The sequence below is a fragment of the Podarcis raffonei genome, chromosome 2 (genome assembly GCF_027172205.1).
Source record: "Podarcis raffonei isolate rPodRaf1 chromosome 2, rPodRaf1.pri, whole genome shotgun sequence".
Classification (NCBI taxonomy): domain Eukaryota; kingdom Metazoa; phylum Chordata; class Lepidosauria; order Squamata; family Lacertidae; genus Podarcis; species Podarcis raffonei.
This window is the reverse complement of record NC_070603.1, coordinates 52,013,837-52,041,796: the sequence shown is the minus strand read 5'-3', so window position 1 is coordinate 52,041,796 and position 27,960 is coordinate 52,013,837. Positions and strand designations below refer to the sequence as shown.

Here is a 27,960-nt window from a genome sequence, read left to right as displayed (position 1 = left end):
TGCTGTTGTATCAAGCTATATGACAAGATAGTTTAATATCTGACTTGCTCTCATGTACTGGATTCTACCGGTATACTGGCTTTCAGCGTATCAGTTGGAAAGACTTCCACCCTGATTGGATCTTGTTTTAATTTTCTCTCTGCACAGAAATAGGATACATCTGCTGCCATCTGTTTCTGTTGCCCCAGACATAAACCTCCCCCCACCTCTCTATATGTACATATCAGTTTAAGAGACCACACATTTAATGGGCTTTATTTAGCCCATAGAAACTTACACCACTTGTTAGCCTTACGTTACAAGAAGACTTTTTATTAGTTACAGAAAACACCTTCTGGAATTTGTCACCTGGAAATGCCACATTTTCCTGCATGGTGGTGGCATAGCAGAATAACTATCTGGGCCAATTCTTGTGCCTGTAAGCATGTGCATAGGTGCCTCACCACACACTCATGGGCCCATCGCTCAATATCCAAAAAACCAAAGTGTTGCACCAACAAGCACCCAACAACCCCTCTGCAGCGCCACAAATCCAACTTAATGGTGTAACGTTGGAAAATGTCAACCACCTTTCCTACCTTGGCAGTTATCTTTCCACAAGGGCCAACAATGATGCCAAAATCCAGCATCGCCCAGAGCATGGATCAGAGCTGGTGACCTCTGACAGATCATACAACAGGTAGCCAGCCCAACAACAAATGGTTTTGCTCACGTGTGTGTGTATGTGTGTGTGTGTGTGGGGGGGAGAGACGAGACTTGATTGACAGTCTCTGTATTATCTCACTTGGTTTCCTCAAGCTCCAGGAAGAGGATTGGAGCTCAAAAACAGAGGGAAACTGGGGGTATCTGGAGCCGAAGTTGTAAAATAGCAAAATATGTGAATCTGTGTCTTCTATACCATGTAATATGTAATGGAAGAAACTGTAATTTACCATTTCCATGTATTTCAGTACATGTGTGAATTTTAAGTACCATTTTTTAAAATGTAAGGTCTCCTAGAACAACTGGTTCCTACTTATAATAAACAATGTTTACTAAACTTCAGGGCTAGTCATGACATCTGTGCTTGCTGATCAATTACAATCTACTTGGGGGCCATGACAACAGCATCTATTGGTTTCTTTGACCTCAAAAGCACAATATTCAACACAATATTCCCTCTGCATGTGCAGAATTTTGAAAACGATGTCATGTAATTCCCAGCAACTCCATCGCATTGAGGGAATTGTGGAACCCCTACTCAGCAAAGATGACTGACCCATCAATGGCAATTTCCACATGAAAACACTATCTAGCACACGTACTGTATAATAAATGGCTAGGTGACTATACGGGGGTCTTCATCCCAAGACTTTGCACATGCTTTTATAGGCACTGTAGGTGCTCAATAATTGCTAATATCAAAACAGAAGAGAAACAGATTCAAAATGGGAGATGATGTGACAGCTGATAGTAAGTGCAGGTCTCCCTCTTCACCAAACAGTGTCACCCTTTAGCTATTCTTGGATGTTTAGCAGCAGAAAATTAAAAACAGCTCCAGCTGGTCACAGCTAGCTTTGAGAATTAATAGCTTTATTACCAACACATTTCAATGCACACATTCTCAAAATGAGACAATATATATTTTAAGAAAAGTTTGTTTGGTTCCGAGCCCGAAAGCTGTTGATTGTGGGGTGATTTGAATCTCAGTAAGCAGGAATCAAATTCCATTACGCTCAAGCCAAATTTATGTACAAATACAAGTCAGCACTGCTGAACAAAACCCACAGGCAACAAGTACAAGTGTTCAGGACACAAATGAAGGCGCTCACCGTGGTAACATTTTTATTAGATTATTTACATCATAGTGGTTTCCCCCAAAAATAAAACCCTTTTGAGTAGAAGAATCAGGTCCCCCCATGTAAAAAATATTGTAGTTTTAAGCCAAGGAAGAGAAAGAAAAAGGTTTTGTTTGGGTTAGGGGAAAGAGAAAAATAAAGAGAAGGGAGACTTTCTTGCCACAAAAGGAGCAGGACATCCTTGCAACACTGCACGAGGTAAATATTGCACTTTTGTAAAATTACAGCAGCGCTTGGTAGCAGTCAAGACCAGACTGGCACAAAAAGAAAGGTAAGCACACACAAACTTGCAGCAGTATTAAAATTAGCAACTCTTGTTTGATTTCTTGGCCAAGGATGAAGACAATTAGATGAACTACTGGCTGACTTACAAGCAGATTGAGCTGCATGTGGGTGTGTCCACAACATACACAAGCCTGTGCACAATGCAAACTATCAGAAATCTGCGACATAAAGTTAGAACAGAAACTGGCTATCGGGTTTGGAGAAAATTAGGATCTTTGAGTTTTCAGAACACAACCTATTCACAGGCTCTATTCCAGTTTCTCTCAGTCTCACCTGACAGTATCTCAAAACACAATTATTTAGAACAGGACAGTAACCCCATGGTTTCTGTGTGCACATTTTCTAGCCTCTAAAATATCCAGAATCCAGAATCTCTTAAACAAGACAGTGAAACTGCAGCCTGGCAGCAGCCGATGCATTTGCTAGACTTCCGTTTCCATTCCATCAAGTTAACTCTGAGAACAGAAATCACATCAACAGCAACATGGCTTTAAAGGAAGACAGGGAAAGAAAAGCATTATTTCCTATACAGAGCTAGTGCTGGAAAGGTCCTGAGTGATACACAAAAAGGAACACTGGAGCATTTTGCCAACCTAAGTGCTTTGAGATGGCACAATGAACTGTGAAGACTTTGTTTGAATGAAGTACCAAATTTAAGCATTTACCACAAACAGCTGACCCAGATGGAGGATTATGTGAGGTGCACTGTGCAAAGCATCAAGACTTCAATATAGATTTAATGTCTAGGGAAATGCAAATTGGCGAAACTGATAAAGCCTTGACATTTCCTGAAATATGTGTTTTAATAGTGAAATGGGGAGTAAGCAAGGTGTGAGGGGGAAATAACACATCTTTGGTTTAAAAACAGCCTTTGGAAGACTTAAAGATAATGACATGCTGATTATCTTCAGTATTTCAAATGTATCACATTCTATTCTGCTATATGGGGCTCTGCTTACCTGGATCATTCTGGCTTGCTACAAACTCAAAAGTAGCAGCAAAGGGATACACACTGGCCAAAATGATGGTTTAGGCCAACATCATGTTCTCAAATCACAGCACACCCAATAGTTTATACAGTAGACCTTAAAAAACAAAAACTAAAAGCTAGCAACTGATGTCCTATGAAACTCACATGAGATGATGCGAAACAAGATGCCTTTAACCTTAGGCCAGTTGTAAACTTGCTGCTACAAGGCATTTGCACTTTTCTTCTATTTAATATATTGGAAAGAGCAGCTATTAGCTCTTACCATAACCTGAGCACAAGCTTTGCCTTCTGGACCAACTGGGCTGGAGAATGAAATGGAGACAGGAGAGACAGAACTCCCTGCTGATGAACACAGGGAAAAGAAACCCATTGCCTCACAACAGAAGAGGAGGGGAAAGTGAAGAGCAAAGACCAGACCTTTATGTTACCCACCATTTTAGGATCTGAACTGTGTGGGCCTCTGCACTGCTTATTAATTGGGGCAGGTGTGCAAAGTTAAACATCCCAAAACTGGGCAGCAATTTCCACAGCTGGCCATGTATATGCAGCCTTCGCAACTGTTGAATTGCACTCTAAGTTGGATCATAAGCTTCTCATTGCCTTTTTGGTCAGCCTTTGACTCGGGACTGATTTGATTTAAACACTCCACTTGTATGTTTCAGGCTGTGGCAACTCTTTGAGAAAGGGCAGAAATTGTGTCACACGTTACCAGGGCGGTGTGCTGGGTCACTTCAAAACAAGCTGAGGAATTGATGAGTTTCAATGGGACGGCCTAGATTCTAGGCCCTAGAAGGAAAGGAGAAGGAGCTCTTTGTTTAACTGACAAAGATGGAGGCCACAATAAAAGCTAACAATTTCTCGTTGTCTTTTGTAAGCTGTGAAGTTGAACTCCCAGTGCTTCAAGGCAGTAAATGGTTCGACCATTAAGACTAAAAGGTAAGTGAGATCCACTGACAGACATAGCAAGTTGGGCCTAACAGGAGAACTAGTTAGAAAATTAAACAGGCAAGTTTATCAGCAGCACTTAACAGCCATCAACAATCTTTTAAGTCACCAACATTCATCCCTTCAACAGATGGTTAAGAGAGAAAACTGCCCAAGGTCTGAGCAATGGGATCAGCAAGCAGTGTGAACTCTGCACACAACCCTGTTAGCTCTACTCTCTGAAGCTCAGCCACAACTCTCCAGGTGTAGCTGGTCAGCACCAGCCAGGGCCACATGAAGTGGAAGCTGTCTCATCTCTAGGGGAACAGACCTCAGGCCACATTGGTTGTCTCAGACAAAAGAGGAAATCAGAGTTGGCGCAGGAGAAAAGGGAGCCCTGACAGTCCTTTGGGTCAACTTCTCTGTGGACAAAGGCAGGGATTGCCTTTCTGTCCACTAATCCAAGGGTTATGAAGCCTCTGCAGAACTGAATGGGACAAATTTGGCAGGCTTGTTTGGCGACCTTGAAGGCTGACCATCGGTCTCATCACTGAGTTTGAAGAACATTTCTTGCTCTCGCTTCTTCTGATTCAGTTCATCTTCCAAAGCCTGAAATGCGAAGAGAAATGAGCTCAGTTGGAGAAATGCTTCAAGCTGTAAGCACTTCACTGTTCTCAGCCACCTGGATTCCTGTCAGTTTACATCAGGGGTGGGGAAAACTTTCTGGCCAGGAGGGATCAGATCTTAATCTCCCAAAACCTGGCAGACATCATAGTGATGTCACATGATGCTGCACTTTGACGCCCCTGTTTAATAGCCATTTGCAAACATCCCCATGCTGTTCCTTACATCTCCGAAAATCTGATGTTTAAAGAGCAGTACAGGGCTGTTTACAAATGGCAATTTGAAAGCCCCTTTCCTCATTATTCCTTAACCCTCATTACTCCTTAACCCTCTGAAAATTGGGGCTGCCCTATGCTACTCTTTGAATCTCTAATTTGGGGGGGGGGTTTCAAAGAGCAGCATTCAAAGAGAAGAGTTTCCATGGAATGGAAGCCACTTCCCCCTTCTTAAGCAAGGCATGCAGCCATGCACCCATCAGGTATGATGTCAGGTGGAGGGTGGGGGCAGCTTCCCAAAAATGATCTGGCAGGCCAAGTTTGGCTCATGGGGTGGAGGTTCCCCAACCCTGGCTTATGTATATGAGTTGTCAAAAATGAAACAAAATTAGATGAAATTAGAGGGGGAGAGAACCAAATCCAAAAACCTAAATTTGCAACATTTCAGAAATAGGTTGATCTAATTCAACCCTCCTCCAAATCCAAATGGTTTATTTATTTCATTACAGTTCTGAATAGCTTCTTAGGAAGCATCTCAGACAATAACAACATATAGAACACTTTCAAATATAAAAACAATTTTAAATCCAATAAAAATACAGACTGGAATAAAAATTACTGCTAGCATTTCAATGAACACAAAGTATTCCCCCCGCCCCGAGTATTTGATTTGGCAAATTATCTGAAAGTCAAAAGTTCAATACTGAACCTTTGATTTCTAACCCCCCCCCCCAATGCTAATGATGTTTGAAGTTTTATTCCAACTTTCTTTAGCTGTCACCTTTTTTCGTGGCCTCAGCTTATCCCGCCAGTCCTTCAAGTTCTGATTGTGGTTTTCATCCAGAGCTTTCAGTTTCTGGGTCTCATGTTCAACCAAGAGATGGCACTTCTCATTCTATACAGATTTAAAACATCAGAAGAAAAACAAATGAGGGAAGCTCTGCAGAGCAAAAAGGTCAGTATCAAATCCAGCATCCCTGCTGACTTGATTTATAAACCCAACATGACTTTCCAAGACCAGGAAAGAACAAGATTTACTTCAAAAGCAACAAAATCCCAACTCATTCTATGTTCATTCCAGAAACCTTTTGCTTCCACTCAATTTGGAGCTAATGAATGTCATGGTTAGAGGCTGCTCAGCCGCAAACCCCAATGAGAGGCTTTGGAAAATTCACTCTCTCCGTGTCTATCATACCTCACAGGGTTGCCGTGAGGATTAAATGAGATAGCCTCCATATATATACCATCTTTACGGAAAGATAGGATGCAAAATGTCACGACAGGCCAGAAGCAAAAACAAGAAATACTGAAGCACATTTTCCATTTCTGGGAGGGTTTTGTTGTCAGGTAGGATGAACCAACTTTTCAGAATGGATGGCAGATTTTTCTCTATGAGCCAAACTAGTGGCACGCCACACCCCGCCCAAGCATACCTAAAGCTGAGCCGGTGTTAAGTTACCTGTAACTGTTGGAGTTCATTCATGTTGCTCTCACACTGGGCACTCATATCCTTCGTCTGCATCTCATGTTTCTGCTGCTGCTGCAGTCGCTCAGCTTTCTGCCTTTTTTCCTCCTGCTGTGCAAACTGAAACAGAAGGCAGCAACACAACATCACTATCGTTCACTGTGGTTTTAAATCACCAGGCTATGTTCACAGGAATTTTAAACATGGCTCCCTACATTTTTTTATATATACCAGGAGCTAGAATACTGCACCATGAAGACAGGGAGGGTCACCAATGTGAGAACAATTTATTTTCAGGGGGAAATGCCCCCTCTCAGCTTCTGTGCCATGAGTAGGACCCTCAAATACATGTACTCCTTTGATATCTGTTGGTGTGAGCACAATATGATCTGATTCCACGGCACCTTGTATTAGTTGCACCACAGGTGCCAGAGCAATGCAGGGGGCATAGCTATGACCTTCCCACCCTTCCATGAAACCATTAACAGGTGTTGCAGGAAGGTTTCTTGAGCTACCCACTGTCTGAAACCTTCTGGAAGTATTAACTTGTGCTTTATATAGCATTGGAGCTTAAAACGTCAGTGATATCAGATGGAACTGAGCAAATATCTGTCAACAGCCCAGACCAGTGGCTTCTGGAAGTACGTGCTGTTGAGCAAGGGACCCTCCATGTATAGTCTACAATCCTCCTTTCCACATTGGGCGAAAGATTCCTGCATTGCAGGGAGTTGGACTAGATCATCCTCATCATCCCTTCCAACTCTACAATTCTATGATTAACAGTCCTCGCTTGCAGGAATCCAAATGCAGTGTTACTGCCCCTCAGCCTAACCTACCTCACAGGTTTGTTGTGGCGGTTAACTAATGAGTGGGGGGCGGGAATTGTGTGTGCTACCTTGACCTCATTGGAGAAGAAGGTGTGATATAGATGAATGGATGAGTGAATGCACGCGCCACAAATCGAATCCTTCCGTCAAGGGTTCTAGCGCTATCCTTCACCTGTTTTATCTTCTCCCTCTGTTCTGAGGCGCTTCCACTGGAGCTGATATGGAGGCTCTTCTTATACATGGCCATGCGGGTCTTCCCTTCGCTCCTCTGAATTTTGGGGAGACGGCCTTTCTCTTGCTGCTGCCGAATTTTCAGCTGCTCCATCATTCGCTGGTTATACCGTTGCATTTGCTCACGCTCCTGGAATAGCAACGGCAGCCCAGGGTTGGGGTGCGGGGTGAGAAGAGGTCAGTCAATACAATATATGTTGCAAGTTTACAGTCAAAGCGAATGGTGACATTGGATATTTGCCCAGGGTAATATTCAACAGACCACAAAGGGGACAGACAAAGATAGTGCAAGTTTAGTTTAAGGAAAATAAAACCACTTCTATGAAGATTCACCATGGCTTATTCAAGTGACCCCGTTAGATAAAAACTAATGGAAATGCAACAGATACTATGGCAAGAATATTTTGACATTGGTCCTATTAAAGCACACTCACTCACTCACTCATTCAACAAACAAACCAACTGCATGTGAGAGAGGCTGTGCTGGCCTGGGTTGATGAGAGTTGTAGTCCAAAACATTTGAGGGCACCAGAATGGTGAAGTCTGGCCTAAAGTAAGTAGTGGACTCTTCTTCATTGGAGGTTTGTAAACAGAAGTTGGATTGTCATCTGTCAGGGATTTTTCAGCTGTGATTCCTGCATTGCTGGGAGTTGGTCTACATCAGTGTTTCCCAATCTTGGGTCTTTAGCTGTTCTTGGACTACAACTCCCATCATCTCTAGCTAGCCAGACCAGTGGTCAGGGATTATGGGAAATGTAGTCAGAAAACAGCTGGAGACCCAAGGTTGGGAAACACTGATCTAGATGATCCTTTGGGTTCCATTCAGCTCTACAATTCTATGAGTCTATGAATCTATAAGCGCAAAACTGTACTCCTATAACTGACCATAGTTATTCCCTCTCCGGACTTTCTATGTTTGACTGCACTGACTATGGTTAAATATACGCAGTACTCACACCCAATGCAAACAAGCAACAGGGAGGCCATTTTTTGTAAATCTGCTGAGGTCAATTCTTTCACAGCAACTCCACACCTTGCTCATCCATAGGAAGCATTAGAGAAAATAAAATAAATCAGACTGAAACTCTGCTACCTTCTCGTGTTTCCGGAGCAGTTCATGCCTCTGGAGGAAATACTGGTCTTTCAGCTGTTGCTTAATAAGCTGGTGTTTCTCCTGTAGGTGGTGCTCTTCCAGATCCCAGATGGTAGCTTCCCGATCTGAGAAAAAGGTATAAAATGGCATATGGTCATTACACACTTTACCACGGGGGTGGGGGTGGAAATAGGCAAAGAAGTTATCAATCACATGCGATTCCAGAAGATAAAGGGACTTCCAAATGATGGCTGGTGCCCATGGGGAGCAGTAGGGCAGAAGGCAGCAAGACCCACAGCAAATGGAGCCAGAGCCAAAGACAGGCAGAGCAGGCCAAGCAATTCTAGTTGTATCCCAATCCTTCTTCCTGCCAAATTCTACAATGGCAACACTGAGATTGAGGAGGAGGAGGAAGATGACTGGCAATGCCACTTCCTGGACTGGTTGCCAGCGAGAAGGCAAGAAAGTGGAGGCTGGCTGATGGACCACCCTCCACTGGAGAATCCAGTCACTTCCCTTTCCAAGCACAACCACCAGCTCAGCCTAACCAAATACTTGAGGCAAATCTGTAGGGTAAGCTGACCAAGGAAGGGAGAGGATAGTATGCAAGAAAGAGAAAAAGAAGCACAGACTAGCAGGGTGGTCTAACTTTTCATACCAAGTGGGCCACAAGAGTATTATGGAACCCATAGGCTGAACACTGCCTTGTCACATGGGGGGAGGTCAACATTTGGTGCCCCCCCCTCAAAGCTGGGAAAGTGCTAGCCAGATTTTGGGAAGGAGGTGGGAGGACTCCAAGACCCTGCCAGAGCCCTCACGTCTCCTTCCGAAAGCCCAGCACGTCACTTACCTAGCTTTGGGAAGGCAACGTGAAGGCAGCATGAGGGCTGCCCGAGAGCCGCCCAAAAAGGCATCGTGGGCAGCATGAGGCCCTTGGATCGCATGTTGGACCACCCTGGACTTAATGACGTCTGACCCCAGGCTCAGTCATTGTCCCTTTACGTCATTTATACTCCTGCAACTCCTGGTGCTGCCAGGTCTGTACTTGAGGGGTGAGATGATAATAAAGGCAGGAATTTCTTTGGGCAGTAGGTGCAGAAGGCATGAAAGAAGGATGCGGAAGGGGCAGAAAGGCGGCTAGAGAATCCTTGCAGTCAAGAGAAAAGTGCTATACCCCCTTTTCCCCCTTCCAAGGCTGTATTGTGGCTATAAGCTATTGGGAAAAACTGCAGCTTGAGACTGCTTGGCTACTCTTTCCAAATTACATTGTTTGTTAATATTACTACTACTGAATGCTTTGACAGGACGTGGCATGCTTTTTGCTACTGTCTTTGGCGCTATCTCACCTGCTCACTTATAGTTATGTCAATAACGCTCTTGAAGGAAACTCACCCCACCTGGAGTCTTGAGGGTGTGTTGAATCCCATCCCCATCAGCCCCAGCCTGCCTGACTAATGGGGGCTGTAGTCCATCAACATCTGGAGGGCACCAAGTTAGAGAAATCTCCTCCCCACTTCTTCTTTTTTTGGGGGGGGGGAGGACACCCTCTCACCTCTCATAAGCTGTTGTTTTTTGTTGAGGCACTCTCGCTCCTTGTCACAGATCTCCTTCCGATTTTGGGTGGTGATATTCTTCATGGCCTGTTCCAGATCCTCAGCCTGTTTGGCTTCAAACTCTTGCTCCTGGAAGAAAGGAGACAGTAGCAAAAGAGATGCTCTTATTGGTATGATGCCTAAAACTTTTCTTATGAGTGAGAGCAGGATGGGTGGTATGATTCTGCTTCCTCATCCTGCCTTACTCATCCTGATAACTGGGAGGCAGGGAATCAAATGTGTCCATATGGGTCTTGGCCACACCACGGACTTAATATCTCTAGAGCTTACCATGACTTGCTTTCTCTGTGCAAACTCTTCCATCTTTGTTTTCATGGTCCCCTTGCGCTGTTGTCGGGGAAGCTTCTCAATGTCACTCTTGAGCTTGAAACGAAAGACACCAACAAAAGTTCTTACTGGTCCAATTTCCTAACAAGTCTGAGCAAAAGTGATTTATCACGTTGGCCATGTCACCTGATGGTTTGACTTTCAATTCTCCAGTTTTATGCTGACATTATGCTATCACTTTGATTTGCTTTCATTTCACCCTTACCTATTTTTCTGTTAGTGTTTCTTAAGTCTCTTGTTTCTGGGTGGTTCTTACTTTTACGTTCTTCCATGGCAGCATAGTTACATACAAGTGAATTTAGAAAAAGGGTAGGGAAGTCTCAGGGCCCAGGGACAGAATGTGACCCTTTGGCCTCTACCTGGCCCTCAGGAACCTCTAGGTCACGCTCCCTGCCCTGGCTGCACCCCTAACCACCTCCTCAAGTGCTTTTGCCTGGATGGAATGTGCCCCTGAGCTGTGACAATGGAGGATGGGCAGGTGTCTGTCTGTGTGCATTTGCATAGCTTCTGTTTTGCTGTTCACTCTCCTCCCTTTCTTCAGCACCCCTAAATCTTGGCACTCTGCCCTCAGCTTCCCTTCCCTTGCACAGCTTGTCTGTGACATGAGAGCACCTCAGCCAATGACAGCAAGAGGACGGAGTGGGCTTTCAGATAGGCCAGTGCCAACAACTAAATCTAAGATTTCCCTGTGCAAGATTTTGGCCCAACGTCGACGCTCACCTCCTTCTTCCTTTGCTTCAGCTGCTCCTGAAATTTAACAAGATCTCGTTCCTGCTCAGCACGGATACGCTTGGACTCTTCACGGCGGCGCAGCGTGTGGTCCTGCTCCATCTTTTCAATTTGCTGCTTCTGCTGACGTTCCAGATTTTCCAGTTCGGTGTCATAGAATTTCTTCTTTGTCTATACGAGACCAAAGAGGACATTCAGGCTTCCTTATACATAGTTGAGAGATTTGACTACGTTAGTATTTTTCATCATTTAGCTATTAAAGCAAAGTGCAAAGGCACAACTTAAAATGAATCCACCTTAAAACTTTTTTGAACATATCCAAATCTTGTTGCATCTCTGAGCATTAGCAGTTCTAAATACTGAAGGCACATTGTCTGGGGACAGTGTGTCCCTGGGAGTCTCTCTTCCCATATGAGCACCTCACACATCAACAGCGTTTCAGGCAGGGGGCTTTCCCAGACCTACCTGGAGATGTTGGAGATTGAACCTAGGACATTCTGCATGCAAAGTGAATCCTCTACCACTTGGCTACGGTCCTTTCCCCCCATATATGGAATAAAACTGGTGAGAGACCCTGACAGGGCCTTTCGGTAGTGGCCTCTGTCCTATGGAACTCATAAGCCTAGGGAAGCTTGCCTCACTATTCTGAAACCAGAATAACAAACCAGAGTTTCTAGACCACTGGTCTACATCTCGTGGGTTGCATCCCACTAGTGGTTCGTGACCTGATCCAAGGAGGACCACTGCCACCATGAAAATATATTAAGAAAAGATTAAGAAACGAGTCCCCAAATGCATCTTTGGGTTAAATGGTAGGTCTGAAAAAGGCTGAAGATACCTGTTCTAAACAATAAGCAAATGATTAAAATTATGTTTTATGAGATGGCATTGAGATTTTTAAAAAACTAAGCTCATACACTGAAGGTTTTGTGAACATTATTTGTAAAAAGGCTGATTTGTGAGAAATGTGAGTTGCTTTAATTGTTTCCACTGTTGATATTATTTCTTTGCATGCCATGTTTTTAATACATATATATATATATATATTACTCTGTGTAAGCTACCTCTGACTATCACAAGTGACACAGAAACGTAAGAGAATAGTAAACAAGCTGCAGTAGCCTTCTAGTTCCCTCACATATATACGGCAGGAAGCAGACTAGGAGCTGGCTGTGTGTGTGACAATGTTCTCTCCTGCCACACACCTGGATCTCCCGAGCAGCACTGCCTTCTGACACATTTAGCAGCAGAGATGCCTGTAGGGCATGAGCTGGAGCAAGCAGATGAGATGGCTGCATCTGCTTACAGGCTGTGGCTGAAGCAGAACAGGAAAGAATGCTCGCCCGCCTTTTCCTCACGGAAGGAGAAATATCTGCCAGCAACAGGACTGAAACCAGCGCGCAGGATTTCGGCAGACTTTTACAAGAATATTTGGGCTAAACCAACTCAGTGAGAGGCTGGCTGAAGAAACACCCAATAATGGAACAGTCTGCATGTGCAAACTCTGCACTACTCCCTCTGGTTCAGAGAATACTTCCCCACCCCCGCCCCACTTTCCATACCACAGTGCCTGTGTAGCTATTGCACTTTCTCCAAAACCATTCACACCTTCAGAAAGCCTTCTTCCCAAGAGAGATCTTAACTTACATAAGGGTGAGAAATGGAAACATTTTCCAAACATACTGAGGCTTAAGCACAGCAGAGTCCTAACGAAAATGCATTGTGTGGGTCACACATTTAACTGCTGCAGACAGAGCTACTGACATACTGAACTCCACTTTAAAGGAAGGCTGGGAAGGAACCAAGTCACACCACTTGTCACTCTAGCTCAGTATTGGCTACATTGACTAGCAGGGTCTCTCTGGGATTTGACAGGGGCCACTGTCTGACGTTCCCTTAAACGGAGCACAGTACATGACACTGCTAGAGATACCTTGTGTGGGGGATTTTGTCAGGGGCCCAGCTCAGCCCTGTAAAAAGTTTACCTGTGGTCTCCTAAGGTCAGTCTCAGTCAATCTACTGGCACAGATCCTTGAAAGCCTAATAACCTTTTGCAACCCCCGTTGTACACCCCTTGCCATTCTTTTAACTGTATGCGATGGGGGCTGGGAAGGGAAAGGCAGGAGGAGCCGGCTTTAGCAATACTTAAAATATGGAACAAGCACACATGCTGCAGAAAACTGGGGACTCCAGCCCCCAAATATGTGTCCTCGCTTTTAAGCAGAATTGAAAATGTGGAATACCTGCATGAGAGAGTTCGGGAAACTGGTAGGCACGTGAGGATACGTATATGGGGAGTGCCACAATAGCTGTGAATGTGTTGCGTTGCAGTTTCAGCAAGTGCCTCGTTATTTTTGATTCCGCAAGATTTCCGGAAAATTTGAAGGCATACAGGAACAAGCTGAAACTGTTCCACAATTAAAAATATGACAATCTTGCATTGTCTCCTTCTCCTGTCAGGTTTAACACACAGGAAGAAACACGCACTTTGAAGCATCCAACCTATGCTAAGCTATTCTTTGCAGGAATGCCATAACATGGCTTCAGAGATGTTACTTTTCTTCTTGGTCAGATTTAAAATCACCACTGACAGAAAGAGAAAGAACATCACAAGTTCTGCTGAAAGACTCCAGAATATGTAAAAGTAAACATGTATTTATTGGGGGGGGGGGGAGAAATAGCCTGAAGAAAATGTCACCTTTTTTAAAAAAGGGGGCGGCGGAATATATTTGAAACTGAGAAAGATTCACATAGGGTTTTAAGGCCTATTGTTTTCTTTTTGACCCCTCAAAAGCTGGGCCATTGCAGCAGACCTCTCCAGCATCCAAGGTGACCACTTTTCTTGTTGAACTGCTGCAAAGAAAAGGCCTTCTGCCACAAGAGCAGCACCAGAGCACAGTCAACGCCAGACTGGATGGAAATGTCCATTTACAATGGCCCTTCCCCTCGCCACATAGCCCCAGCATACAGAGGGAAAAGCTAATGATTCCATCAACATGCCTCCAGTTTCATTCCTAGTGGCTAGCGTCCTGCCTAGTCTGGCTAACAGGCTATACAATATATGCCTTGTGAGCGGCGTGTTTCTCCTCTCCCCACTGCTTCCCACCAGCATGCGGCCCGATATCTTTGAATAAGAGGGAGGGAAGAGGAATTTGGCTTCTCTTTGCCACGTACGTGCATTTCCTGCTCAAAGCGCTTCAGCATTTGCTCCAACTGCAGGTGATGCTTGCTGGTCAGCTGGGTCTGGTTCCGGTGCTCCTCTTTCTGAAGCAGACGCAGCTCCCGCAACTCCTGGCGCCTGTAGGATTAAAGTGGAGAAGAAGTTCAGGAACGGAGGACCAGCTCTCCCTGCACTGCCAGGGCAGGCGGTCTCTGGAAGCTAAAAAAAGGGAGGGGGAGACAAGGAGCACAATCCATACTAAAATAACCACAGGGGTGACTGACTGAGTGTTCCTAGTGTCAGAAACATTGCTTCAAGGAGTTGCTGCCTCCTTGTGTCACAGCCACACTTCACACCACTTGTCCCTTTCAGGCAGGATATTGAGAAGAGGCTGCTTCCCTGTCTGCTGGCCTTGAATTATTCACCTTCCTTGTACAGACACTTTGAATAATAGACGTACAATATGACCCCACAATGAACTATGAGGAAGCATGCCTCACTGACTGAAGCCCAGTGGGCTCAGACAAATGCTACAAGCTATAGTTGTGGGTCTCCCCTGATTATTTTTAAGTCAAGGATTAGAAAGTTGGTGTCACCTGTCAGATTTTGTTTAGGTTGTAGACCTATCAACAAGGTAAGGCTTTCGAAAAGTATGCTTTTGCAGCTCTGTGAAGAGAAGTACCTGAATTTGCTGTTAGACACTTATCAGAAACTGCTGTACGTCTACAGTGAAGTCCCTATTGATACCCTAGTTCAGGAAAGGGGAAGGGAAGAGAAGAAGAGAGGGAGGGAGGGAGAAAGAAAGAAAGAAAGTCCTAAACTCATAGGTGAGTATTTATATATATTTTATGCCAAAAAACAACTAAGTTGTGGGCTCTGGACCACAGACCAGAGCAGTTTAAAGGCTGTTCACTGTCTTGCACCAGGCTATATGGCAGTGCTGCTGCCAGGTTTTTTGGTCCACACCATCCTTGATGAGCACCTTGACTGCTCATGTCCACCATTTGCCATGTCAGAGAGGAAACCTATGAATTTGAAGACAGTCATTTCACTAAGCAGCAGAACCACCAGAAGTGGCACTTAAAAGCAACAGAACAAAAGCAGGTCTGGCTTCACAAACACTTCTAACAAGCTGCTATATACACCATATAGCAACAACCTTAATTTGTGCAGTCAGATAGGCTCTGGAAATGGCCATAACTCCCTGTTACTCATAAGGGGATCATGCTTTTACAGATCTGCAGAATTCATGCTATATTTTTAACTGCCCAAAATATATTGCGTGATGAGTCCCCTGGTTCCCTACCACTTCATACAACTCTATGGAGAAAGTGAAAAGCATAGAGAAAACTATATTCTGAGAAAGCCTGGTGTGCCCATATCTCCACCCCACCCAAAAATCCCCTGATTTTCAGCTTGCCTGAGGAATCTCATCTCTTCATCTTTCTTCTCATCCTCACTGATGATTTTTGAGGTAGTGACGCTCACTTCTACTCCATCCACAACAAATCTCCTGGTCCGTTTCAGTGTCATCTTCTGCATTTTTGCATCCTATGTAATCAATCGAATGTTTATTATGGTGAACCAACCGTTAAAGAAAATTACATACATATATATTTCTATCTCTATCTATCTATCTATATCACAGCCTAACAAGAACAAAGGTGACTAAAGTTGGGAACTAACAATCACAGGGGGTCTAGGATATATTACAACATTCAGATTTATCACCACCCGCCCAATAATGGTTTTATCAGACTCTTCAAGGAAGATAACTCAGGAGAGACTTTAAGAATCAGCTACCTCATGTAGGAGTAAATTTTGTGTCCTGACCCCTTGATAGAATCAGTTTGTTGGAGAATGAGTTAGAGAGACATCTTGCTCAAAGGTTTGCTGAGTGAAGCCTGGTTTCCATGATACACAAATCCCACTTGTTGAGCCCAAATTCTTACCTTAAGAGAGAGGGACCCGCTGCCTCTGTTCAGGGACAGGTCGGTAGACAAGGAGATACTGAGGTCCATGCTCTCTGAGGCAGAGGTGCTACCTGAATCAGAGTCCTGCTTGGAGCTGCCATCCTCAAACTGAGAGGAAGAACTCAAACTCCCATTGGGGAGCTTCTCTTCAACCGGCGTCTCAAGGAGGCTGCTCTCTGGCCGGCTTCCCACATTGGAATCATCTTTGCTTACTGGTTCAGTGTCCTTATTTTGGTAGACAAGACTGCTGCTCTCGGCTGGCTTAATGTTCTTGTTGAGTTGCAGCAACTGGGGGCTGGTGTCTGGCTTTTCTTTGGCGCTGGCTTCATGTGTGTAATCCTCAATTCCAGACAAGTTTGTACTGCTGTTGTTTTTGCCTGGCTTTTCGTCGCTAGCCACTTCCTTTGAAACCTTGTTGCCCTGCCCATTTATGGCTTCAGTGACTTGCTGTAGAGGCAACTTGGGTCCATTGGCCACAAGTGACAAGCCATTTTCTGGAGACTTCTCTTTTTGCAAACTTAGCTGGCTTGGCACAGAAGAGTCCCTCTTATTAGCATCAAGGGGCTAAGTAAAGAAAAGGGAAAAAGAAAGGTCATAAATTTTGACTTCGTTCTCCTTAAAAAACTTAACTGAGAAGTCAAATACCAAACATATGCATTGAGAAATGTACTGTTTTTTTAAAAAAAGAAACAAGACCAAAATGTCCTCTGCCTCTGAATATTTGTAGTGTAAGGAAACCATTGAAACCTTGAACTAACAGATCTTTTGTCTTCTACTTTTTGTTTTATTTCAAATAATTGATTTAAAAAATATATTATATGCTATCCTTCATCAGAGCGGAACTGGTTGCAGAGCAGTTTACATAATTAAAAAGCTAGAAGATAAAAACTCATGAATAAAACTGGCAGAAAAAACAAATACTATCAACAAGCTCTAAAAATTTGTCATGAGTGTTGTCTCTTAGGAAACTCTTTCCCGCTGGATTCTCTGGGAGCTCTTTAAGCAACACTTGAAGACTCTACTCTCCCCCTTACATCTTGGGGGTTGAGTGGAAGGAGGAGTGAAGAAGACCTGTCTACAATTCCTGACACTGAGTCCTCAGCCTCCACAGATGAGGACCCCCTCAGGGACAGCAGTTGTGTTGCTCTTTCCACTTCTAAGGGTAGTTCCAGAGTTGGGAGGGAGAAGGAAACACACAGCCACTTGTCCTCAACGCCCCCACCTCCCTTGAGGAGCCAGGCTTGCATTTCCTAATTGCAGCTTCAGTCAGAGAGGAAGCACTCCTTAACTTCTTTCCCAGGACTGGCACCGGGTGCTTGAGTTTAAGGGAACAATGGGTTGGGGTACAGGTGTAGGACACAGAGCAGTGACTCTGCTCCGACAACTAGAGCTTCCATGAGAAGAGTTTTCAGTTTGTTTTCATGAATGTTGAAAAAGCACCTCTCTTGGCGATTTCAACTACACCCTTGAAACTTTGTCTATTTTCTGTCCAAGTCCTAGACAATCGAAGGAAGTCTGCAAAAACTCCAAAGTCTGGTTTGTCAGGCTCCAGGGAATGGTGTTGTGCCTGAAGCAGTTTCATTTTCTCCACAGAAAAGTTCCATGTAGGATAAGGAACATGCCCCCCGCATCCCTTGCCCTGGGTCAGAACAGACCTCTTTTAGATTGGAACCCTGGCATCAGCCATCAACAACTTATTTAATCTTGCCAGTTGTTTCTGAACTGCTTCCATGAATGAATGAACGAACGAACGAACGAACACACACACACACACACACACACACACACACACACACACACACAACTTCTCCTATAGCCTTCTATCTGCACAAGCCAAGCCCAATACCAGTCAGCAGGATCCAGGGCGTAGAACACATTTTTAGTCCCAAATAGCACAGGGACGTGGGTGGTGCTGTGGGTTAAAACACAGAGCCTAGGACTTGCCAATCAGAAGGTTGGTGGTTTGAATCCCTGCGACAGGGTGAGCGCCCATTGCTCGGTCCCTGCTCCTGCCAACCTAGCAGTTGGAAAGCACATCAAAGTGCAAGTAGATAAATAGGTATTCCTCCAGCGGGAAGGTAAACAGCGCTTCTGTGTGCTGCTTTGGCTTGCCAGAAGCGGCTTAGTCATGCTAGCCACATGACCCGGAAGCTGTACACTGCCTCCCTCGGTCAATAAAGCAAGATGAGCGCCGCAACCCCAGAGTCGGTCACGACTGGACCCAATGGTCAGGAGTCCCTTAGCACAGGGACATTATCCTTGCGGCAAAGGAGGTAGCAGACAACATCTTCCCATGTGGCCGTTTTAGCCATATAGTGAGTGCTGCACATGAAGAGACACATTCAGCATTAACTTAGGAGACTTCTCTCACGAGAGGAAAGCGAAGGGGCTGGCTTTCTGCCCATCACATTGTTTTCAGGGCTTGTTGGCTGCTGCGTGAGGAGGAATCGCTCCCCAACCAAGGAGGCATTTTTTCCTGTCCACCTGCATGAGAAACAACAATGTGGCTCCCGAGCAAAACACAGTCAATGCAGAGGTCAAAGGTGGTCCTCAGTTTACTTTTCTGTATCTAGCTAGCTTTCGTTGTTAAAGCTTTTTGAAAAATATAAGCATTTTGTGTATTCCTGCAGGTGTTGGGGTTTGCCTTCCTTCTTAAAAATAAGTGTTTCCTTCATGCAGCAGGATAGATAGAAAGAATGAAAGACGACAGAAAGAACGAAACTTACAGATGCACATTCTGGTGAGTCATCCTCTTCTCCTTCCTCTCTATTGTCTTCAATTTCCTCCATCACTTCAGCCTTTGCCTCAGCCACAAGCTCACGTAGGGCTCTGTTAGTAGTGACCTTGCTGACAAAAGGATGCTGAAAACCAAGAACGTGTTACCGTATTGGAATGAACAATCCTGCAACCCAAGTCATGATGACTCAAAGTGGACTTCAGGGGCCACTTTCAACTGCTCCCCTCACCCCTGCCCAAATTCATTCATGCAAGTAGACTCATAAGAAATGTAATCTCTCACACAAGTGCTATGGGCAGTCTGCATCCTCTCTAGCTTTGAAATGGACATGCTAGATCACAGGCAGTATTCTTGGGAGCAAAACAGTCTCTCCAGGAGGCAATACAGGGACAAGAAGGGCATTTTGTAATGCAATTTGACCCCTGCATGTGTTGTGAGGGCTCAGCTAAGTTTGTGGCACAGTTGTGCTTAGATAGTTGGAGAAAACAACTACCCAAGTAGAAAAAAAATACAAAGATGTGGAATACTTCTCTCTCACAACTGTGGGGAACAATTCTCTCTTTTTCCCTTGCAGGTGAAACTACGGGGGAAGAGTTTCAAAACACCTTGATTAAAACTGAGCAGGATTGCAGTGAGGCAGACAAAATGTATCCTCATGGGTCACATCCAATCCATGGAGCAGCAATTGGCTGTAAGTCCTGGAAGACCTGCTCCCTCCCAGCCTTGCAGGTCTTTCCCCACATGACCTGGGAGGGCGAGGCCCTGACTGACTCCAGCTACAAAAGCTGAGGTTGGTGAACAGAATCTTGGCCTGGGGTATTTGTATAGGGTGGGTTTTTTTGCGGGGGGCTGTTGCTGTTAATTTTTTTGTATCTTTATTTTGTATCTTATGATCTATGTGGAAATTGTTCAGTTTGGTTGTGCACTTTTGTTGCTTTGTGTTTATGACTACTTTTGTTATGTTTGTAGCTATGCAATTTTTAAAAAATATGTTGTAAGCTGCCTTGAGCATGGTGTTAACTTTGGAAAGGCAGCATACAAATAAACTGATTGATTTGACTGAAAGCTGTACTGTGACACTTTGAACAGTCATAGCATCTCCCAAAGAACCATGGGAACTGTAGTTGGTTAAGAGTCCTGAGAGTTATTAAGAGATCCCTGTTCCTATCTCAGATAGGAATTCAGAGAGTAGCTAAACACCAATCCATCTTCCCAGGGAGCTCTGTGAGGTGAGTAGTGCTCTCCTAACAACTTTCAGCACCCTTAACAAACTTCACTTCACAGGATCCTTTGGGAAAGCATGACTGCTTAAAGTGGCATGATACTGCTCTAAATGGGCTGTGCAAATGGGGCCTTCGATATTAATCTTCTTGAACATGGAAGTTGTTACAGCTTGATAGCCATAAGCCCCCAGACCCCATTACAATGCTTACACAAGAACAGTGTTCCCATGAGCAACTCAAGCAGCTGAAAGGAGTGTGTGACCTGGTCCTTAAGAGCTCCATGTGCTCTGTGCCAAGATGGCTTGCATAAGTACAAACATACCTGGCGACAGTGCAAAAACCCTCTATGCAAACTAAGCAGAATAGTCTCAAAGTCTGTTGGCACATTTACCCTCGTTCAACTTTAATCTTGCCGTCACAGAGGAAAGGCACATCGCAGGCCTACATTGCGTAGGTTGTTGAGGCTGCATTGTCCTTAACACTAACCTGGGAGGAAGCACCACTGAACTCCACGAGGCTCATTTCAGAGGAGATATTCATAGGACTGCACTGTTAAATGTATGGCACATGTGCTCCATGAGCATCCCCAATTCCCACTTATGCTTTCTGTTCTTCCTCCTGGAGAGGAATAAACTTCAGATTTGGACCTCCATGTGCAGCAGACAAGTCACCTGTGTCATTACATGCATAGTGCAGAGATGTGTGTGCACATCTACTTCCTAGCACCACAGAAAGAGGGTCATCCAACCAAGTAAGCATGCGAACTGGCCCCATTAAGAAATTAAGAAATTGTCCCCTGGTTGACAATACAGTACTGCCAATTTCCACTCTGTTTCATGGAGTCAATACACTCAGAACTCCTCCAACAAGCCACATTAGATGCAGACTCCCTCTCCTCCATCTATTGATTAGACAACTTTTCCTTTTTAACCAAAGGCTCATAGTAAAGCATAACCATTTGGACAGAAACTGAAAAAATACACACAAATGCTATGCATGGTTCTAAAGTAGCCAAGGAGAATTTTCCAAAATAAAGAAATATCTAGGAATGGTGGCTGCTGTATGAGTGTTGCTAGAAAATTACAGTCACCTTTTTTACACTGGAGTCAAGTAAGAGGGTGGGTAGGTGGAAGCAACTGGAAGGCCCAGTAAAAGTAAGGGGCGGCTGAGCAGTCAGCACTGGCAGTCAAATTTGCATTGCTATACCTTCTAACAGTGGTATAGTTTGTGTCCAGTTAGGAGCCACAATTACAGCAGACAGGCTCAACTTTTCTATGCATCAGCACACCAAAAACAAGTTTGCACTATGTGGGCTACCAACCTGCAAGCAGTTGCTCATGTATGTATCTATTTTATGCATTTATTGACTGGGGATCCTGCACTTACCTCCAGCAATTGTGCTGCAGTTGGACGTGTCTCGGGGTTCTTATCAAGCGCAGTCTTCAGGAAGTCATTAAATTCTGGAGACCTTTATGCACAAGGAAACAAACAGAGTTGGCTAGAACTTCAGAAGGGAGGAAACGGTTCCAAGCACCCCACAGCCCACACCAATTATATTCCCAGTATTATCGCCACAAATTATTGTTCACTTAGCCCTAATGGGTTGAAAGGAAGAGCTATTGAGACAAAGCAGCACAAACATATTAAAAACAATAACATTTTCTGAATACACAGAAATGTTGCCTGGTTAATTACAGATTTAGCACTTCCCTTTAAAGCTCCGGAGCAACAGCTGTTCAGAAGCAAGTTACATGCTGTCACTCTATTTCTCAATTCATGCCAAAAAGCCCAAATGTTAGCAAGCTCACATGAGGACAATTGTACGCTTCAGCTCGTGTTAATACAAAGGCTTCTGTCAGGCAAGCGATAATAACATCATCCTGCCCCCCCCCCTGCTTTCCCATCCAATGTTGTCTTCTATGTAAAGCCAGGACAAAGAACTTGTTGGCAGTTTCTACACACGACTGCAGAAACTGTGTCACAAGCAAGTTTATCCATGGAAGCTACCACCCAGTGATTTTCACTGAATTTGATCCTGTATGATTTGGACTGTGGAGCATAGAGAGAAAAAGCTTCAGGGCTGTTCACTCCTCTTTTTAACAACCAGAAGGTCTGGCTAGGTATTTACTTCAATGCAGCATCTATACACTTTGAGAACGCACAGAGAATACTCTAAAGGAGTGAAAGGGCAAAGATGTATAGGCAAGATGTGTGTAGAGAATTGAAAGTTGGCCTGTGAGGGGTGGGAATTGGGCCAGATCCAGTTTCGCACCCATGGCTGACTCTGACCAGTGATGGCTCTCAGGTTGCAACTCAAAACATCAAGGAGGCACCAGGTTGGGGAAGACTGGTGCTATTATATGCTAAGTTTATATGGCACCCTTCCTCTGAAGAGCTCAGAGTGGCATACATTGGGTTATCTCCCCACATCCTCAGGAAAGCGCTTTATGGAAATAGGGTAGGTTGAAAAATTGGTCTTGCCTAAGGTTGTTCAGTGAGCACATGGACAAATGGGTGTTTGTACAGAAGAAATTAGTCCTTGTTATTATCTTGTCTAGACAAAGGTGACCCACAGCTGTTTGGGTAAACAAACAGAGACCGACCGACCGACCGACAGACTCCGTCTCACAGACCCACAAGTGCAAATGCACTAAAAAAAAAAGGTATTCTCACCACTTTGAGGGATAGTTAAGAGTGGGAGGATCAGATTTGGCTATTTTCAGCAGGACCCTCATGGGATTGAGTTCATGATGAGGAGGCTCTATCTGGGCCATTTCTATCAGAGTTATGCCCAAGGACCAGATGTCAGCTTTGTAGTCGTAGGGGGTGTCTTTCATGGTCTCGCACATCACCACTTCAGGAGCCATCCTAAAAAGAAAGTAACAAAGAATAGGGTGCTCTGCTACCAACATATTACCATTGATCAGTGGTTTTGAAAAACACCTCCCCACCCCAGCTAATCTATATATTTAATCAGTTATTAGCCTAGAGTCAGTTGTAAGCATCAGAAATATGACTCTGCAGCTAGTTCTTTAATAAATTGGGGAGAAGCCTCTTCTGCTGCCCTTGGCATGATCTATCCAGAGTTAAGCACTTATAGGTCACACTGATTTTTACTGGAGAGTTGAGCACTCACGTAATTCTCCCATTGCAATAAATGGGACATGGAAATGGTTAAATCTATCGGCTAAAGACAGTATCCAGTTAACCCGCCCCCCTCCGGCAACCACCATTCATCTCTCCATTCTCAGCAGGCTGCAGTGACAGAAAACCAGCAGGCCAATGACATCTGGCCTGGATGTTGCTTTAGATGGCAAATTAATGCTCACTGATTGCATCCCCTTAGCAACGTGGCTGATTTAGAGATTAAATTCCTAGAGTGAATCACTGCTCTCATACACTTGGAACTGCTTCAAAAAGGACATTCCACCAAGTGGTAGGGAGTAAAAGAGAGGGGCAGGGAGAGAGAATGGCCTAGATTCGTCAACATTTCATTCCAGTTACGGGACTTGTAGCATTTTCACTGATGTCACATAAAACAATAATTAAAAGCTGCCTTTCATCTAGGTTTGCAGCCTCTTGCATATTTGCATAGACTCATAGAATTGGAGACTTGGAAGGGACCCCAAGAATCATCTAGTCCAACCCCCAGCAATGCAGGACTCTCAACATAGTTTCCCCCCTGTGCAAGTTTGTTGATGTACTCTTTGTGTTCCCCTGTGCTTGAAGCACTTTGTAGTGAGGAGGGTCCAGGGAGGAGGCAGGCAGGGCTCAACTCAGCAGGAGGGAATCTTGGCGGGCAAAGCCGGGCATGTGCCCTTAGCCAGCCAACTGGCCGGTTCCTGCCTTCTGAGCCCAAATGTGGCAACCACTGGCCCAGCCTGTCTCCCACCAACCTCCAGGGCCAGCAGACATGTGCACTCTTATGAATCTCTTATGATTCAATTCATTAAAATACACACAAAGATGTAATTGCACAGCACTGAGAGTAAAACAGAGATCCTCAACCTTCTTGAGCCCAGGGGCACCTTTGGAAACCTAAGAAACCATTACGAGCACCACAAAATATCTGTTTTGCATAAGAAAAACATGTCATACTCAGACACACATCATTGAAAAGAGGCAGAACACCTACAACACCTCCAAAAAAACAAATGAAATGCAGGCAAAAAACAGGCAACAGCCCACCATGGCAAAAAACATTTCAATTTTTAAAAAAGGCTAGGAGGGGCTGGGGACCTTGGCAGGTGCCTGATGGTGCTGGGGTGCCCACAGGTGCCATTTGGGGGACCCCAGGAGTAAAACACCAAGCACACGGCATATACACATGGCCACACATTCTCTGACACACACTTCCACTCATGTGGATAGTTTACAATTCAGCCAAGAGGCAGGTAGCACCTTCATTCTTGAGTTGGAATATATATGCCCTTATTTGGTGGTAGCCTTTTCACGCATCTTGCAAATCTGAATTCATTTACTCACCAGTATGGTGTCCCAATGAAGGAATCCCGTCTTTGCAAAGTCTTCATGTTTTTGGCAGATACTCCAAAATCCGCTGAAAAGAGTTTGATCATGTTAAATCCTCTGATACCGGCTGCAAGGTGTTTGTGTGCCTTAAGCAGCTCAAGTAAAGAGCTACCTTCTGTCACCAAGAGACTCTCTGAAAACAATCAATGATTATCGAAGTGGCTAGGACAATGCCTAGGCCCTAGGCTAAGGTTCTGACACAGTGCAAGGGCTTATCCACACTCCCTCTTGTCTCCCCGGGAAAGGAGTGGGGCAAAGGGGAAACAACTCAGACCTGTGCTTTCTAGGCACGGGATAAGCAGAAGTGTGGACAAGCTCTAGGACTACTTGTAGCTGGACACATTTTTCATCAGCAGATGCAAACTGGAACGTGATTTCAACAAACAGAGGAGTTCTAGGTATCCACGACACATGCATAATAATCACATGGAGCAAAATCCATCGCACATCGACAAAAGAGACTGTCCCAATGAGGGTTGGAAGTTTAAATACTGTACCAGATTTTTGCTAACTGTGCCCCACCAAAGCAAAGGTAATTGTATTTATTTATTTTATTCTGCCACAATAACAGGGGATGCTAAAGGAAGCCCTTTCATTTCCCATCGGGTTAGGGGAGCACTTTATTTTAACAGTTAAGTAGTTAGAAACCTCAGCAAAATCCTAACAAACCATCAATTGTTTTCTCCTGCTTCCTGCTGTTGTCTGCAGTTCTATTTTGTGTTAAGGGTTATTCTTCCTCCTCTTTCTAGAAAATTTCCACTGAAAAGGTGATGAAGTGTAGGAAACGTCACCCTGTCCTCGCTAACAAATTACACCTTCTCCAGCTTGCACAGAAAACATGCCAATTCCTGTGGCAGACATCAATTTATACACAATCCCATATAGAATGAAAAAAGTTGCATTTATCAGTCTCCCCTTTAAATTCTGCAGATGATGGACCCCAGATTTCTTGTTGGTTTTTTGTTTTGCTTTAAGTCTTTCTGGACCCAATACAACCTATCCCCATTCTGAAGAACATCCATTCCGGTGGGTACTATCATTCAAAGAGGCGGAACTGGCATAATTTTAGCTCAGCAACTCTGAGCAGGAGCCAAAGGGAAGGCCAAAGTTCAAAGTATGCTAACATCCCTGTGTAGCTCAGTCAGTAGAGCATGAGTTTCAGCCCCATATTGGGTGAAATATTCCTGCATCGCAGGACTAGATGATCCTTGTGGTCATTTCCTACTCTACGATTCTGTGATTCTAATAAAAACCTTCTCAGAAGGGGATCATCATAGCTAGCATCAGCAAAAGAGGCCAACTTCTGATACAGAAACTGAACTTTGCTCCCATGCCAGGAAGGTCACTTCAGGCCTCTTGCAGCACATTACCATAGCAAGCAACTGCTTTCTTGATGTCCCTCTCCTTGCCTGCATCAAACTGATTTTGCATGCAGAGGATTTATGTCTGCATCCAGAGTTAATCAGCACAATCCCGTTTATAAAAGGAGGGTCTTTGAAAAGTGTACCATGCAAAGTAACTTCATTACAGTTTCTAGAACCCTACGAATTCTAGGGTGGAGAGAGAAAAATATTCTAATTAAGCTGAAAAGAATAACCCTCAGCACCTCTCCATTCACAGATTTAGCTGATGTCAACACTGACTGATTCTAGGTTATAAATACGTTTCTGGAAACTCAAAGGTTTGCAAAAGTACAAAAATAATAGGAAAACCCTCTCTAAGGGGCATCCCTCAAGACAGTCCAAAGAGAAATATGAACATATATCAAATCCTAACTGGTTATTCTGAGGGTGGGATAAATTGAATGTAATGGAGTATTTTGAAAGACCACATTGTTAACTGACTGCGGTATAGAATTTGCAGCACTCCACACTGCAAAAATTTGTTTGAGGCCCCACTGGTATTTCCAGTTAACATTGTTTCTGCTTTTTGTCGTGTCTAATTCTATGCACAGTTACCTGGGAGTAAGTCTCAGTGAATGTAAATACACTGAGTATGTAAATACACTGTTTGAGATCTTCTTGAGACAGGGTTGAAAATCCCTGCTTGGCCAGGAAGCTTACTGGGTAGCTTTCAGTAGGTCTCTGTCTCTCTGTTCAAATGACCCCTCAGGGATGCTGCAAGGCTACAACGTGGCTCCCAGCTGCTCAGAGGAAAAGGGTGGAGAGACAACAAACCTAACAAATGATTATTCTACAGCAGCCAAGCATGCATAATTTTCTCATGTGGTCACACAACAGCTCTTACAGTTGCTGTTTTTAAAACAACAACAACAACAACAACAACAACGCTGCAGCCACTGTTTTCAGCCACTCATCTCACTGTGTGCAGGAAGCAGCTTTGCACCCATCTTACACAAAGGCTAACTAGTTTGCCTCACCAAGCTTGATGTCTCCATCCAGGGTCAGCAGCACGTTGCCTGCCTTCAGGTCCCGATGGATTATCTTCTTGCTGTGGAGGTAGTCTAGGGCTTCTAGCATCTGGCGGCAGATCACTTGGATCTGGGGTTCGGTCAAGCCTCGATCCAGTTCTATAAAACAGAGGCAATCGGAAAAGGCTCCTAAATTTAGCTTCATGGAACAGGGTTGACTTTTGCCCTGAGTTTGAATTAACAACTGTATATACATCAGGGGTGAGCAACCTTTTTTCTGCCAAAGGCTACATTCCCTCAGATTTAAAAAAGAAAAGGGAAATGGCAGTGGATTATTCTGAGGTGCAAAATATCTGCCAGTTTTGCTTATGAACTGAAAGGGGGAAACCATTGCAGAGATTATTCTGAAGTTAAACATTTCACTGATTAATTTGTACATGCAACATATCAAAGCTCATAGGCCTAACACATAACCACTAGGCTGAGAGTAAAATACGACAAACATACGATATTTAATCTTGCTCTACTAGAACACAGTGAATGTAGATGAGGCGTTTCAAGACAATTGTTTCCGTTCATGAGCAATAAGCCTTTGCTTTGGACATTGGGAAAGCCGTATTTGTTTCAGTGGGTGGTTTCACTTTCACCTACTTTGATTAAAGGGAAATAGTGATTTTAGGCCAGGTATGGAGACCCTGCGACCCCCCCAGATTTTGCTGGACCACATGCTAGATGGGGGCAATGGGAGTTTGAGCCCAAGAACACCTGGAGGTCCACTGGCTCCCCATCCCAGATGCAGGTGGA

General features: G+C 44.4%; 1 protein-coding gene across 1 annotated transcript in view; it reads right to left on the bottom strand.

Moving 5' to 3' along the window:
* Nucleotides 1–1,551: 1,551 nt before the first annotated feature.
* Nucleotides 1,552–27,960, bottom strand: part of STK10 (serine/threonine kinase 10) — a 67,444-nt gene continuing 41,035 nt past the window's right edge. Inside the window, exons 4-19 of the mRNA XM_053376601.1 lie at nucleotides 27,166–27,315; nucleotides 24,741–24,813; nucleotides 22,929–23,123; nucleotides 21,642–21,723; nucleotides 19,022–19,156; nucleotides 16,275–16,859; nucleotides 15,743–15,873; nucleotides 14,337–14,460; nucleotides 11,154–11,333; nucleotides 10,377–10,469; nucleotides 10,046–10,175; nucleotides 8,494–8,618; nucleotides 7,342–7,530; nucleotides 6,337–6,462; nucleotides 5,659–5,772; nucleotides 1,552–4,647 (exon numbers count right to left, since the gene is read on the bottom strand). Of these exons, the coding sequence (XP_053232576.1) occupies nucleotides 4,507–4,647; nucleotides 5,659–5,772; nucleotides 6,337–6,462; nucleotides 7,342–7,530; nucleotides 8,494–8,618; nucleotides 10,046–10,175; nucleotides 10,377–10,469; nucleotides 11,154–11,333; nucleotides 14,337–14,460; nucleotides 15,743–15,873; nucleotides 16,275–16,859; nucleotides 19,022–19,156; nucleotides 21,642–21,723; nucleotides 22,929–23,123; nucleotides 24,741–24,813; nucleotides 27,166–27,315 (2,573 nt within the window). The 3' untranslated portion in view covers nucleotides 1,552–4,506. The remainder of the gene's footprint in view (nucleotides 4,648–5,658; nucleotides 5,773–6,336; nucleotides 6,463–7,341; nucleotides 7,531–8,493; nucleotides 8,619–10,045; nucleotides 10,176–10,376; nucleotides 10,470–11,153; nucleotides 11,334–14,336; nucleotides 14,461–15,742; nucleotides 15,874–16,274; nucleotides 16,860–19,021; nucleotides 19,157–21,641; nucleotides 21,724–22,928; nucleotides 23,124–24,740; nucleotides 24,814–27,165; nucleotides 27,316–27,960) is intronic.